This window comes from Pipistrellus hanaki, assembly GCF_964339955.1.
Source record: "Pipistrellus hanaki genome assembly, chromosome: 6".
Taxonomy (NCBI): domain Eukaryota; kingdom Metazoa; phylum Chordata; class Mammalia; order Chiroptera; family Vespertilionidae; genus Pipistrellus; species Pipistrellus hanaki.
The window spans coordinates 48,755,202-48,769,859 of NC_140508.1; the positions used below are offsets into that span (position 1 = coordinate 48,755,202).

At 38.8% G+C, this 14,658-nt stretch overlaps 1 protein-coding gene across 1 annotated transcript in view; it reads left to right on the forward strand.

The window, feature by feature from the left end:
• The window catches only part of DOK6 (docking protein 6), a 225,520-nt gene extending 211,120 nt beyond the window's left edge, over positions 1–14,400 (forward strand). Inside the window, exon 8 of the mRNA XM_084887401.1 lies at positions 6,670–14,400. Within this exon, the coding sequence (XP_084743527.1) occupies positions 6,670–6,809 (140 nt within the window). The 3' untranslated portion in view covers positions 6,810–14,400. The remainder of the gene's footprint in view (positions 1–6,669) is intronic.
• Positions 14,401–14,658: the final 258 nt, after the last annotated feature.

A 14,658-nucleotide genomic window follows, 5' to 3' on the forward strand; every position in this document is an offset into this window, starting at 1 on the left:
ACAAATTAATAATATGCATTTTTCTATTCAGGACTTACTAATTTTTGAAAATATGACTAAAGAACATTTAGATGTCCACTTATAAAGTAAGGAAAAAGGTTCATAGTTTGGGGGTGTGTGAAAGTGCCAGTATTAATAATAAATGTGTGAATATATCTTAAGAAAAGGAGAGCAAGGGAGGGAATGGAAAAGACCGAAGAAAAGTTTTTGCAAACTAAAATTAGAGTCATAGAAATTTTTTATAATTTAGTAAGCATGGGAGATAAGGTTAAACAAATCTCAAATCTCCCATAAAATAAAGCAGTGAAAATAGAAGAGGTGAGAAATTGTAAGACTGGTACAGCATTATAACATATAAATGAGAGGGGAGAGGGGGGCAGGGCAGGGAGGGATGGAGGGCAGGAACACCCAGGCCATATAAGGCTCACAAAATCATTTGGTCTGGCCCCGCCAAGGCATTAGGGGTAAGGTAATTAAACGTTTGAGCAAATATAGCAGGCTAATTTTTAAGTTGATAATTTTGTTTGGCCCTCGCATGATGTTATAAATATCCAAATGGCCCTTGGCAGAAACAAGGTTCCCCACATCTGAAAAATAATAAGTGCTCTAGAAAATAGAGAGAGAGAGAAAGAGAGGGGAGAGAGAGAGAGGGGGGGGGGGAGAGAGAGAGAGAGAGAGAAGTGAAATGGAAATGATTAAAAAAATTATAATAATTCAGAAATATTTCCAAGAAATGAGACATTTATGAAAGATATTTATGAAAATATTGAAAGAACTTATTAAAAAAAAGTATTTTATTTTACTTTTTTACATCTTTATTGTTGAAAGTATTACATATGTCTGCTTCCCCCTCAACCCCCTCATTGACCTCTTCTAGCTGGCCCCATTCCTATTATCTGTGTCAAAAGGCTATGCATATATGCATACAAGTTCTTTGGTTGATCTCTTTCCACCCACCCTCCGAGGTCTGCCTTCCCTCTGAAATTCAATAGTAATCCATGCTTCCGTCTCTCTGAGTCTGTTTGTTCATCAGTTTATTTTGTTCATTAGATTCCACATATGAGCTGAGATCATGTGATACTTGTCTTTCTCTAACTGGCTTATTTCACTTAGATAAGAAAATATTTTAATAATCTTATGATGAGGCAAGACATTATCAAGACACAAAACCCAGAAAACACAGACTTGAATACAAAAAAAAAAAAAAAAAAAAGTACTTTTATGTAGCAAAAGAAAATGAACTGAACTAGATGCAATTTTTCATCCTCCAACTTGGAAAGAATATTTTAATCTAGTAATATCCAGATTATCTAACATTAGGAAAGAAATAACTTTAACAACCTGTGGGTGAGAATGTTAATGGGTGCAATGAAAATTGACAGTGTATATCAGAAACTTAGTGGTATAAAACAATCATTAAATTCTCTTTTGACAATTTGAAAGATTAAAAACTTATGTCATTTAATCATTTTATGTAATTCTAAACCAAATTACATAATTTCACTAACAAGTACAAATACCCCTCAGAAAAAAAGGTGGAAAAAAAATAATAGTCACTATCAAGAGAAAAAGTATCACATACACTTTCTTAGCATCTCCTATTCAATTTTACTTTTTTAGCTTGCCATGCACTGAATTGTGCCCTGTCCCCTCCAGAATTCATGTGTTGGAATCCTAAGCCCCCATCCCACCCCACAGTGACTATATTTGGAGACAGGGCCTTTAAGAGGATCATCAAGGTTAAATGAGGTCATGTTGGGTGGGACCTGGATCCCTTAGTATTAACATCCTTACAAGAAGAGCTACAGACCCTGGACAGCACAGAGAAAAGAAGGGCCCACGTGACATGGGAGAAGGCAGCTGTTGACAACAAAGGGAGAAGGCAGATGTTTACAAGCCACGAGAGCTCACACCTGAAACCAACCCTCTGGCCCTGACCTCAGACTTGCCGCCCCTGGAACTCTGAGAAAATCACTGTCTGTTGCCAAAGCCCCCCAGCCTGTGGTACTTGGCTGTGGCACTTGAGCAGACCGAGAGAATGTTTTCCCTGCTTGAATGGCTTTTTGTTCTCTGACAACATGGTCACCATCTTACAGGCACTTGAATCTAGTCCCGGGAACTGGGTTGTGAAAACTGCTATTTCTTCTCCTCAGAAGCCATGTCTGTATAAATAAACATGCTCTTTATGATTCCTAGTAAAACTGAAGTTTAAAGAATTCCGAAGGGACATGCGGCAGTATGCAGGGCAATGCTTTTTTTAAATCATTTCCAGCAGACCTAGGTCTGACCTGCTCTACTGCTTAGGAGCTTGGCGACTTGTTAAACAGCTGTAGGCTCCAGTTTTGTTTTTGCACAAGTGCAATAAAGGTATACAACCTCATCTTACAGAACTGATATGCGGATTTTAACAGTGATGTCTTAAGGAACTTAGCATAAGGTGGGCATGAACAGGTGCTTAAGGAACATACATCATGACTTTTCCAAATCACTCCTTTATGGGTCAAAACCCATGGTCTTTATATTCCCTGTTGGCTCGAATGTGCTGAATCTGAGCCTTGATGCCTAAAACAAATCCATTCAAGAGGAACTATTGGAACCAGGAATCTCCATAGGAATTTCATAAGCTTCCCCCTAGGAGAGCACAGAGATCAAACCCAAACAGTCTGGTTCAAGCTGCAATTACAATGAACTGAGTAAAATCAAACACAGCTTACAGAGAGGTTGACAATGAATCCTTGGCATTTCTCAGCATGACTAACAGGTGGTAGGTTGTTGCTAAGGCACTAGACATTCCCAGGACACTTCTAGCTCATAGGAGCCTCCGCCCCCCCACCCCCAATCACTGTAGTGAGAGCCCTGGGACCTCTGTTTACACCCCCGGTCCCTCAGCATCATGTCCAATCGCCCTCAGCCCTCCCCTTTTCCCCAGGGGCTAGAAAGCTCTTGTCAAGGAATACAAAGAGTAAGATGGCATCTCCTCTACTTGCACCTGATAGTTGTTGATTCTTCACTGCGGGCTGCATCCTTCTTATGAAGCAACTATTTTATTTGGTGTGTGTTTTTTCTGCTTTGTTTTTTGTTTTGTTTGTTTCTATTTTTTTAATATATTTTATTGATATTTTACAGAGAGGAAGGGAGAAAGATAGAGAGCTAGAAACATCCATGAGAGAGAAACATCCACCAGCTGCCTCTTGCACACCCCGTACCGGGGATGTGCCTGCAACCAATGTACATGCCCTTGACGGAATCGAACCTGGGACCTTTCAGTCCACAGACTGAGCCAAACCGGTTTTGGCTGTTTTTATTTTTTAAGACAGCACCCTTTCCTCTGCCCCAGATCCTTACTGAGACCATTGTTTCTCATCAATTGATAACCACAAGTCTTGGGCGATGGGATCTTCCTGATTTCCTAAAGAAACAAACTCCTTTGCATGCTATTTTATGTAAAGAGCACAGTCAGTGTAAGTATAGAAAACCAGAGGGGTGAACAGTAGGGGCTCCATCCAGGCAGCTATGCACTTAATCTCTCCCCCTCATATCCACCAAAGGAGAGAGTATTCAGAAGATACTGTTCTTTGAGGTGTGATATGGGTCTCTGGTCTTGCATTCTGATTTATTTTCCTACTGCCTTTGTGTCCCTTCTGGTTTACTGCTGGCTTGAACCTTTTAAGACTTACCTTTATGGTAGGGTGACTTCACTTTTCTTGCATGTGGATGCTTAAGTTTCCGGAATTGGGAGTGGTCACATTTTTGTTAGAATAATGCAAATGTTTGAAATATCTCTATACCCAATATATTTACTTCTTTGTAGAACAGAACTATATTTCTCAGTCTTGTATACACACCAGGGGAGAAGAGGGTGGAGGACGGTAGGAAATGTCATTTCAGAGAATACTTCAGACCGCCAGGTAAATGAGATGGGTTTGTTTTCCCGGATAGTCAGTGCCACCTGACTAGATAAGTACAAAGTATTTTTTTCTATTAAAACAAATATGAATAAGCCCTGAAGTAGGAACCAAAGTTCACAAGGACTTTTAAGATACACTAATAGCTGTTCACAGCTTTTTAATTATAGCATCCCCCAAGTCCTTAGAGTGCTTATTCATTCACCTTACCTGCTCTCCAGCGCGAGCTAAAGGGAGAGTTCAGGAAGCATGTAGAATCTCCGTTAGTGTAGAAAACAGGTCTGTTCTGGCAAGTTTATCATTTAAGCCACAAAGTTGATTTCCTTTTGTTGTTTTGTTTTGTTTTCATCAACAGAGCCTAAGGGCATAATTGAAATGGAAGTTGAGAAAATGCTTAATTAGTTCTCTCTTTTGTTCTCATACTCATTGTTGCCCAAATCAAGCTGCATATGTTTGGCCTTCAGATGTATAGTTCTGAATGAGATGTGTTATTTTCGTAATAAGTATTAAGTGGCATCATTTGTGAATTGTCTGTAAAGAGATGGGTGAGGTAAAGAAAAATCATCATTTAATTTCCAATTAAACTAGAAACTGTTCATGGTAGGTAGCACAGATTTTGGAGAGAGAGAGAGAAAGAGAGAGAGAGAGAGAGAGAGAGAGAGAGAGAGAGAGAGAGAGAGAGAGAGAGAGAGAGAGAGAGGATTACAGGTCCATTCCTTGTAGAAAAAAGGGAGAAAACTGACATCTATGGGGAACCTACAGTCCCAGGTAACTTCCTAAGTGTTTTATTTAAACCTCAAAACACCTTGACAAAGATATTCTCTCCATGTAGGCAAATAAGGTACAGAAAGGAGTCATAGGGCTGGCAGGACTCGGTTTGTGTGTTTTGGTCCATGGTGGCGGTGGTGTTTGCACACCCTGTAGAGTGAAGGGCACAGTGACTTGTCCTGGCCTGTGTGGGTCCTCGGAAGCTCCGCAGGCACCCTGCTCTGGTCCTGCAGAGCACGGACTGTGTGCACCCTTTAGCTCCGTTCATTGTTGGTTCTGGCTCTCCTTGTCTGATGACCATTCCCAAAGCAGCTCATGAGCCCTGGAAGGTCAGGTAACATACTTCCCATTACTTTGTCTCCACTGTGGCATTTTGAATTGTTTTAACAGATGTTTGGCAAATATCAGCTACATGATTGACCTTTTGCACCCAAGATTCTAGGATAAAAAGCTACGTGTGCACAGGCAGAGGCTTCTAAATTTGCAACTTAAGCCTTAGCTGGTAGCCCACAAATAACAAGCATTAAAGGTGAGCGCCAGCATTGCTCTCTTTCAGATAGTTCTCATTTAAAAAAACAAAACAAATAAAAAATATATCAGGATAAAACCAAGGCCAGGAGCATATTCTTAATAGAATTTTCTCCAGATCTGTGCTCATAAATGCCAATATCTCCACATAAAGGAATAATGACTTACCATCTAACACGTCAATGCTACGTAAGCTAAAGTGGGCAGAGGGCACAGGGAGGAACTAACTGTCCGTGCCTCTCTTCTACCTGACCTGCTCGTGGAGCCTTAACATGAGAATCAGGCCAACGGTGAATCTAAAATGATTTTTATGTGGAAAGCAAGATTTTGCTCTCACAATACTTTCACATTAAAGGGTCCTACCAGTCTAATTAGCTTTTGATTACCAATTCATTTGCATTTCCTCCCTGGATCCCAAGCTCCAGACTCCGCAAGGAAAACACACCTGACCATGAAATGGCTTTAAGTGCCTGACCTTGCAAAGGACAGCACCACCTGAGAACCTGGCCAGATGTTCCATGTTTCTGTGAACAGATTGTGTTCCCCGGAGGCCTCACCGCGAGACCAGAAACAATGCAAATGGAGCTCCAGCGCTCTCCTCCTTTGGGTGGAATGCAGTCTGTGAAGGGCAGAGCACGCTGGGTCTGCCTCTCTCCTCTCCCACTAATCGCATCCATTAGTTCACTACCATTCTCAACCAGGAAGAATGGTTAATTACTGGTTAACACCAAGGATGGGAGCAGGCACCTTCTCCCTACAGGTTGAACATTCTGAGAAGTTTTTTAGTAGTCACTTCTGTGTTTTGTGTTAGCCCAATTTCTCATCGCAGGGTGTGTCTGAACTACCAAAGGCATAAGTAGAATTTTCAAAAAATATTTCTTCTGTAAGGTTTCACTCTGGGGCAGTGTTTTCAGTAGCCATCCAGACTTATCCTTTGGGTTAAGTGTATCATGAAATGGGTTCAGTTACTCACAAACCCCCTAGGATAAGCCAGGGCCTCGAACACTCTCACTGTGAAGCATTTCCGTGATAGTTGATGGTTACTGCTCAGCCTAGGTTACTGCCTACTCAAGAAGGTTTTAAGGAAGTGTGCCATTAGCTGAAAGTGATTATAAAAGAAAAGCAAGCAGCTTATAGGCTTTCCATTAAAAACAACTTTGCTTTTGGAAAAACTTGTCTGCTTTTGTTTCAAAAGCTGAAGGATAGTAGACAGTTGAGGTCCTTGGAAAATTTACCTAGATCTTTCGCATCCAGAATTGTTGGCAAGACACGCTGGAGGGAAATATTGAGCCCCGCAGGTGACATTTTTAGCTCTTTGAGGAACAAAACACCAGGTTATCTCCATTTTTACCTACTTACCTAGACCTCAATATAGAGGCTAAGAGGGCTCTGCTATGTTTGTTTTAGCAATATATCTGTGTTTTGCTTAATCTGTTTCTTAGTACAGCTCTCCTTCCTTTCTCTCCAGGTCACGGGTTTGGTTCCTCAAAGATGTCGCGCGCACAGACCTTTCCCAGCTACGCCCCAGAGCAGAGCGAAGAGACTCAGCAGACCTTGTCCCGATCCAGCAGCTATGGATTCAGCTACAGCTCCAGCCTCATCCAATGACACACAGAGAACCACTGCTGACCAGAGAGACAGTCTGTCCCGGACCTGCTTGTGGGGTCATTGCGCCCTCTGCCTCCTGGAAGACCAATTGCAGTAGAAATTGAAATGGGTTGGGTCTGCCCCAATCCCAGTGGAAGTTTCAAAACTGGAGTTCTGCTTCCTTGATTCCGTGGCTAAGTTCTTTATTTATTGAATTTCTTGGGGGGGGGGGGGGAGATATCTGTGTTTAACAAAAATAGAATCCCAATCGTATGAACAGTCTTTAACTACAATTCTTTGGGTCTGATAGTAGCAGCAGCCCGGGCAACCATGAGCATTGCCCAACAGGGTTGTACCTGATTGGTGTCCTCATGGCTTCGTCCTCCCGTCTGATGACCAGAGCCGGTCCTTAGACATAAAGGTCACTCACCACAAGCTGTGTAGCTTGGAAGGTTTTGACAAGGACAAATCCAATAAGCTCTACAAATGGCATCATAATTCTCCATAGAAATAAGCCCAGTGACAATTAAGGGAACAGGAAAGTTAGAACACATGATTAAGCAGAGCCTTGTAGCTCTACGTGTGTGTGTGTGTGTGTGTGTGTGTGTGTGTGTGTGTGTGTAGACAAATAGAGATATGGATTTTGCTACATCCATCTATATTTAACAAGTATTATCAAATGTGTGCTGAGGGTGATAGGTCATGCTCACTTAAATCGTAGAAAACTGTCATTTGGTGCATTCAAGTTAAAGATTGTTATGTTGAATAGCTATTTTTAAGACAGTGCTGTAATAAAACAAAAAAAAGCCCTCTTATTAGCAAAAGTGTTTACATAGTCAAGTCTGCTCCTATGACAACTCTGAGAGTGTGAGAAGGGGAAGTGCTCTGGAAGCAGAAGAACCAGTCTAGCTGTCCTACGCCTCACGTCGCCGCGCTGTCTTTCTGGTTAGCGTTGCCTTGTCGGTGACAGTGTCTCTCTCCCTTTGGGCGTGATCACCAGCCAGCTTCCATTTAATCTAAGTGAGGAAGTGTTTAAGTAAGTGATTAAAATACCCTTAAAAAGAACTGGTCTATTTTGCAGTCAGGAGTCCAACAGGCACAGGATTGTAGATGTTTGACACCTCACACACTCTTCTCAGACAGCCATCAGGGATTCGCCTTTTACTGTGTGACCAGGACTTGGTGGGCTTTCCTTTCCTTTTCCTGGGTCTGGGTTGGCTGGGACTATGAGAAAATGGAGTAAATATAATTGTTTTTTTATCCTTCACACTAATGATGAATTTTCAAGGTTTAAAAGGAAATTGGTGGTTTCCATGTGGATTGAGGAAATTTGGCTAATTCAGGTCAACATAGGTAGTTTTGCCCTCAATTTTGGCGTTCAGTCGAATGAAAATAAAGATGATCCTGCCTGATTATCTGATGCTACATGCTTGAGATGGTCAGCTCACAAATCCCCTAGGAGGAATAGAAATAGCAGGGAGCCCAGGCCATGTAAGATGAAGACCAGATTTTTCTTTTCTAATAGCAAAATATTTTAAACTATCAAAGTTAGTCTGTTGGAAGGGTACCTGTTTTGCTGATTAGAAGTAAGGTTTGTTTTTCATCCCTATCCATAGCTTGAATGTGGATTGGCAATTCCTTCCAGAGGATTCCTGCAGCATTAAGTGGTTCTGGGTCCCTCCTTGATCAATTCGCATTTACAGCAACCACCTCGACCCTCAGAAATGTGAAAACCCCATCAGGATGTTAATCATAAGACTTAATGTGGCTGTGAAAAATAATTATCCTAAGCTTTCAGGGCTAAAAAGAAAATTGCTCAAATGCTCTGCACTGTGAATTTTGCTGACACATCAGAAGAGCAGGTGACTGGTTCCTGACAATGATAGAGCCTTCCCTGAAGTTCCAGCTTTCAGAGTTAGGCACCTCTAAATTCCTTCAGCACAGGGCATTTGCTTTTGAAATGCCCTTAGTGGAACTGACCAGAGCAACTCCCAGCTGAGACCATTTGAGCACAGCTCCTAGTGGGGTCCCACTTGGAGCAAGACTCACTCAGTCGAGCTGTTGCTTAGAGACCACAAGGGACTTATGGGGAAAAGCCCTCAGGGGTCCTGGTTCACGTCTCAGTTTTATTAATGTGCCCGGAGCACAGACACCGGGTCCAGGGAGGTGGATTCTCTAATTAGATGAGACTGCTCTTGTGTCTATTGGGTGGGAGACATAATATCTGCATGAAGTTAGTCAAAAACACTATTTTCTTGTGATCATTTCCAGTGAGCATAACTGACAGGGTACCAGGAATCAGGAAAAATCTTGGGCCAGTTCATTCTGAAAATCATGTCATAAAAAGTCTGTGAGACAGAAATTTCCTCCTCGTGTCTTTATCCAATCTCATTGCAATGATAATAAGGCCATAAAATATCTCCTGGGACATTTTTGGGGGATGTATTCTATCCTCTAACCATGCTTCCAATTGTAGCTAAGTCAAAACTACTAAATGAACAGATAGGAGAATTTATATTAACCTAACATACTTGACATAAGGCAGTGTGCATTGCAATAAAAATGACAAGCTGATAAATCTTCTACAAAAACCAAAGATGAAGAATTACTGAACCCGTCTTCTGGACCTTCATGAAATCAGTTCTACTGGAGCAACTGGAGTGGTCATAGGCATGTATTCAACTCACTTGAGATTATAGGCTTTTGACTGAAGATGCTTCTACACTTTGCAAATCATTTTTTTTCTCCCTCCAGAAATAGTATTATATCTTTAACATATATGTGACTTTGTCATTGTGAGGGAGCGACTTGCTATGAACCAAAGACATCTTTTGGCTCCTTCCAAAAGTGACTCCTGCTGGGACTCCTCTAGATGGAGAAGGTGAATGACGAGAAGGCACAGTTTCCATATCGGGTGGGAAGAGAGTGATGATGACAGAACCCAACATAAGTCATAAAGGTTCGTCTGAGAGCAGAGAATACCTGGGGGACATACACATTTCACAGGTTATGTGAAGGGATTCATTTTTTTATGTCCCGTTTTTTCTTCCAATAATATTAATTGTTGTACACGTGAAATTATATTTAAAATGCATAAAAGTACAAAATAACTTTAACCCAATAACTTCCTATTCTGATGGGGACAAAAAAACACAACTTTTTTTTATTCCTTAAATGAATAGTAGGCTCTCAGAACTAATTTATTTATGCAGGTTGCAAATATTTATAATTCAATAGGTTCTGGCCACTGCCACAATTTGAACTTAATGAAATAAGAAATATATATTTACTTATTTATTAGGGAAGATGCAGTTTGGTAGAGCATGTGAAATAAAGTGAAATGTATTTATTAAAAGTAAATCTCAACCTTTTCATCAAGTAATAACTAGAGTAGTAGACCTAACATCTTGTACAATTTTTCTCCGTCTTCATTGGGAAATTATGTTTCAAAATTATTTATCACCTATAAAATTGTCAACCAGTTATATTTTCTGTCCAATATAGAAACAGTGAACTGATAAATAACTTTACACTGTTAGCAGTTTCTATGGATCCACATTATTGCATGTGCTATCTTTGTAGTAAATATTAAAACACATCCTAAAAATTGATGTCTGCCCTTCATTCTTTGGCCAATATCTCAGAAAACATTGTAAAAGAGCATGAGTATCCTATTCTCTAGATTATTTGAGCCCCTTCCTAAAATGGACCATTAGCGATACAGTGAAAACAAGCTAAGCCAATTATAGTCTTATGAAAATATTGTAGGCCAGTTTTGATTATTATAACACAGCCCAATAAATAGGCAATACACATTCAATGGGGCTGAGCCTAAAGACCTTTAACATAACATGTTATAACAAATACTATACTAATAACTGCTCAAAGTGAAAAGTATACGTTTTTCTCCAATTCTATTAACATATAATGTCTGTCCATATCTTGTAATTTTAAATTACTTAACCAATAATTAACTATACTTTACAATCCCCAAACCTTGGTTTTCTCAAGATAGATAAAAATCTTCCTTCTGGACATGCATTAATAATTACAATAATAGTTGATAATGCCACACCAATGAAGTTCTAGCCAGTGAAATTTATGGAGAGCAGTTTCCAAAGGAGAGGGTTGAGAAGGAAAATGTGAACTAGTCAGGAGGGCAACAGTTTAGATAAGATCATAAAGACTCCAATGAACTGTCTAGTGTCACACTCAGATTTACTTTCTTAACATTCTAACCTCAGTTCCACGTCCGAAACATGGCCTTCTTTACAAGTTTCTCTGAGTACAAAGTATGCAAGACATCAGTTGTATCAGTATTGACATTACCGCACAAAGACAACCCATGACCAACAAGTGTGCTTCCTTTAGGAGAGTGAAAATTATTTAACACCAAAGAACATGTAGCAGAATCCCTGTGGTCCAATGTCTCTTCAGTCACACGAGGATCATTCTTGTAGAGTCAACCTCGTTTGCATTTCAATGTGAAGATACATTATCAGTGAGACAGGCTCGGGGCTGAACACATCAGAAAAGGCACAGCCCGTGGGTGCATTTCTCTACAAATGTACCTGAAAGCTTAACCCACATTTTGTACAACAATCCCTTCCTTTCTTATTGAAGAATGTGAATCTTTGTGGATCATTTCTATAACTTATTACAACTAGACAAGGCATTAGGTAGTTTAGAGACTTTTGTGGAAGTATCATGAGATTTGGGGCACATTTTCTAGATAGGTGGAATGCTAGCTCGCTCTGGAGATGAGCATGTAGAATAAAAGTCCTGTTTTTATGTATCCCTCAGGAGAAAAACCAAAACCCATAGATGAAATTTATTCAAAGACAAAAAAAATATTCAGGAATAGGGTCACCTAGCAGGCTCATAGGAATGTTTCCTTGGATACATCTCAACTCCCAGGGATGCGTAGTGAGAGCTGAGAAATGCCACATGGCTTAGAAGTGAACAGGCCCTTGTACATGTAAGTGTTTTCCCAAATTTGTCAGATGTTTCTAACTCTTCCTGGACCCATCACCAACTATATCAATAAAGAGGCTTTCTGAGGCAATTGTTAGACTTGTAGGTCATGAATGATTGGTATAAGTGTTACTATTCTTATACTGTCATCCAGTTCTTCCTTGAAAATTTAGACTTACAGTACTTTTTCTAAAGTGATGGTCAAACTATAAAAAACATTAAGTGTTTATGTTTTGCATTCCTACTAATTCATTGCATTGTGGCTGTGATTATTACTTTGGGGATTTTCATTACACTGTAGCACTTTGGTTTAATTATTTATGGCATTTGTCACAACTCCGTTAAAGAATTGATAATATCAGGGCTACATACTTTCATGTGAGTTACAAAAGCTTCCATTTTCAATTGAAATTTGGGAAATTGTTTTTTGTGTTTTGTTTTACTTTAAAATATCTTACACATCAAGCTTTTCCTCATACTCTTACATAGGCGATTATTTAAATAAATTGAACTTTAGATAAATTAGAAATAAGTTAAAATTACTAAATAACATGAAAGCCACTTTTTATGTGAGATTTTCATACACTTTTCTTAGTTTAAAATTTTAACATCTTGTAAACATTTTAAAGAAGGGAAAAATATACTTGTAATAAGAATATGTCAACTTCTTTCTAATAATTTCATTTAATACATTTTGATTTTGCTTTACTTTCTATGCCTGCTACCTTGGTCCATATTCCATATTCTGAACTTATTTTATTAGTTGATACAATTAACTTTCTCAGTCTGTTCTCTGTTTTGTGTGTTGTTGGTTTTTGGGTTTTTGGTTTTTTGTGTTGTTGTGTGTGTGTGTGTGTGTGTGTGTGTGTGTGTGTGTGTGTTTTATTATTTTAAACTTAAGAAGCATATCAAATTAACCCACTTTGTAGACACAGAATTGTGGCCCAAATGAAACAAGATCTCCACCCTGACCCTGCTCACCTCGGTATCTGATTTGCTGTCCTTATTCACCCAAGTGACCCTCAGCCTCATAAGAGTTGCTAATTTTAAGAAATCCAAAATGTGAAGCCCCAACTTCAGGGAAAGAAGATTGAGATAATGGCTTAATTTTTTTAAGGTTTTTCTCTTGAAGAAAACCTTGTGAAAGGGTTTTTATGTTTTTTTCAACATCATTAACTCCTTGACAGAGGGGTTGAAAGACAGGGAAAGATGGAGAATGAAACAATTGTAGTATCTTGATATTTAATATAAATCAGAAATGAACATGATGTGGGTCCATATGAAATCATTTGATTAATGGAATGCATATTTACATGTCTAGTGCATAATCAAGGAATAATGCCTATTCTTATTGAAAATATATATATGTCAGTGAGTAGAATGGAGAAAAAGAAGTTCCCAATTTTTGTGAAGACCTGAAATGGAGAATAGAGATTCTTTCAAGTTCTAAGACACCGTGTTCTTTTAGTGATAGCCAGCAGTGTATAAATCACAGCAACACATAAGTCTATACCCTCACAACGAATGAGCTGAAAGCCAGTATCATCTTGGCTTTCAGACGACAGGATACCTCACCCAACACCATCTTTACACAAATCCTAACACACTCATGTACACAGACACATTTTTTACTTTGACCTACTTTCTATGTGCCCCTATACTTATCTTTTGGGGTCCACACAGAAATATCCCATCTTGCAAAATCCTTATCCATATGAATATTCAAAATGTATTAAATTATGTGTTGTATGTTTGCTTCCTGAAAAATTCTTTTAAATCAATTTATATATACTTTGTGAAGTCCTATACTGTATTTTATAGAGGGATAGCATTTGTCCTTCCTTAAATAGAATGTTTATGATCATTTTGATAAAAATAATTGTGGACACTACACCTTTGTCAAGAAACAAAATAACCATCACAAATTTGCTTCTTTTCCAAAATATATGACTTGATATACTTCCTTTTCAATAATAATTGATTCCAGATAATAGTTTGGGGACATCTGTACTTAAATACTAGATGAGCCACCTTTTACGATGGAATGCAAAGGAATATTGTCCCTAGAAACTAAATGTAAATTTCTGGCAGGACAGAAAATATTATAATAATGAGGCAATAATTAAATTATTTTTAAATCTATCTGTGTGATTCCCCCCCCCCCTTGGTAAAAATAGTACATAGTTCAAGAATTACCCTCTTCCAAATTTCTAGTTTCTATATTACAATCCTCGGTAGATAAATTATTGTTATTAATGTCTTACTCGACACCATAAGAAATCCACAAATGAGATTGCTACCCAGGAGGATCATTTATAGTTGTGCAATATTAAAATTTCCTCTATCACTTTAAAAAAAAAAAAAAGGTAAAGTCGTCCAAAGATATTGCTTTCCACTACAAGTTTGCATGATTGAGATTTGAACATGAAAATTGCTGGTTTTTACCCAGGAGTTACTGTTGTTAGCACTGTAATATTATATGATCTTCTTACATTTTTTGTTTTCATGTGATGAACTGTAACTATGTAATTAAACAGAATTCTGACAATCATATTCTTCGAACCTTTAAAATGTCACTTATTCCTTTATTTATTGGCTTGCTATTTTCAACATAAAATAAAAGAGGCCCTTTATTAAATGGAAGATTGCTGAGAATTCATTATGTATTCCTAATGCTTTCCTAACCCTGTGGTATAATACGACATCATTTTTACTGGGTTGACTCTGGTTTGGTGGAATCATGGAATGTTAATATGGAAAATGACACTGGCAACCAGCATTTTTATTCCCAGTCAAATGATATCCAGTTTTTTTAAGTGATTTTTCAACAGCACACAACTGGAAAACAGTTTTTCTCCAGCACTACAAGGTAAATTATTGAAGGTGAACATTTGGT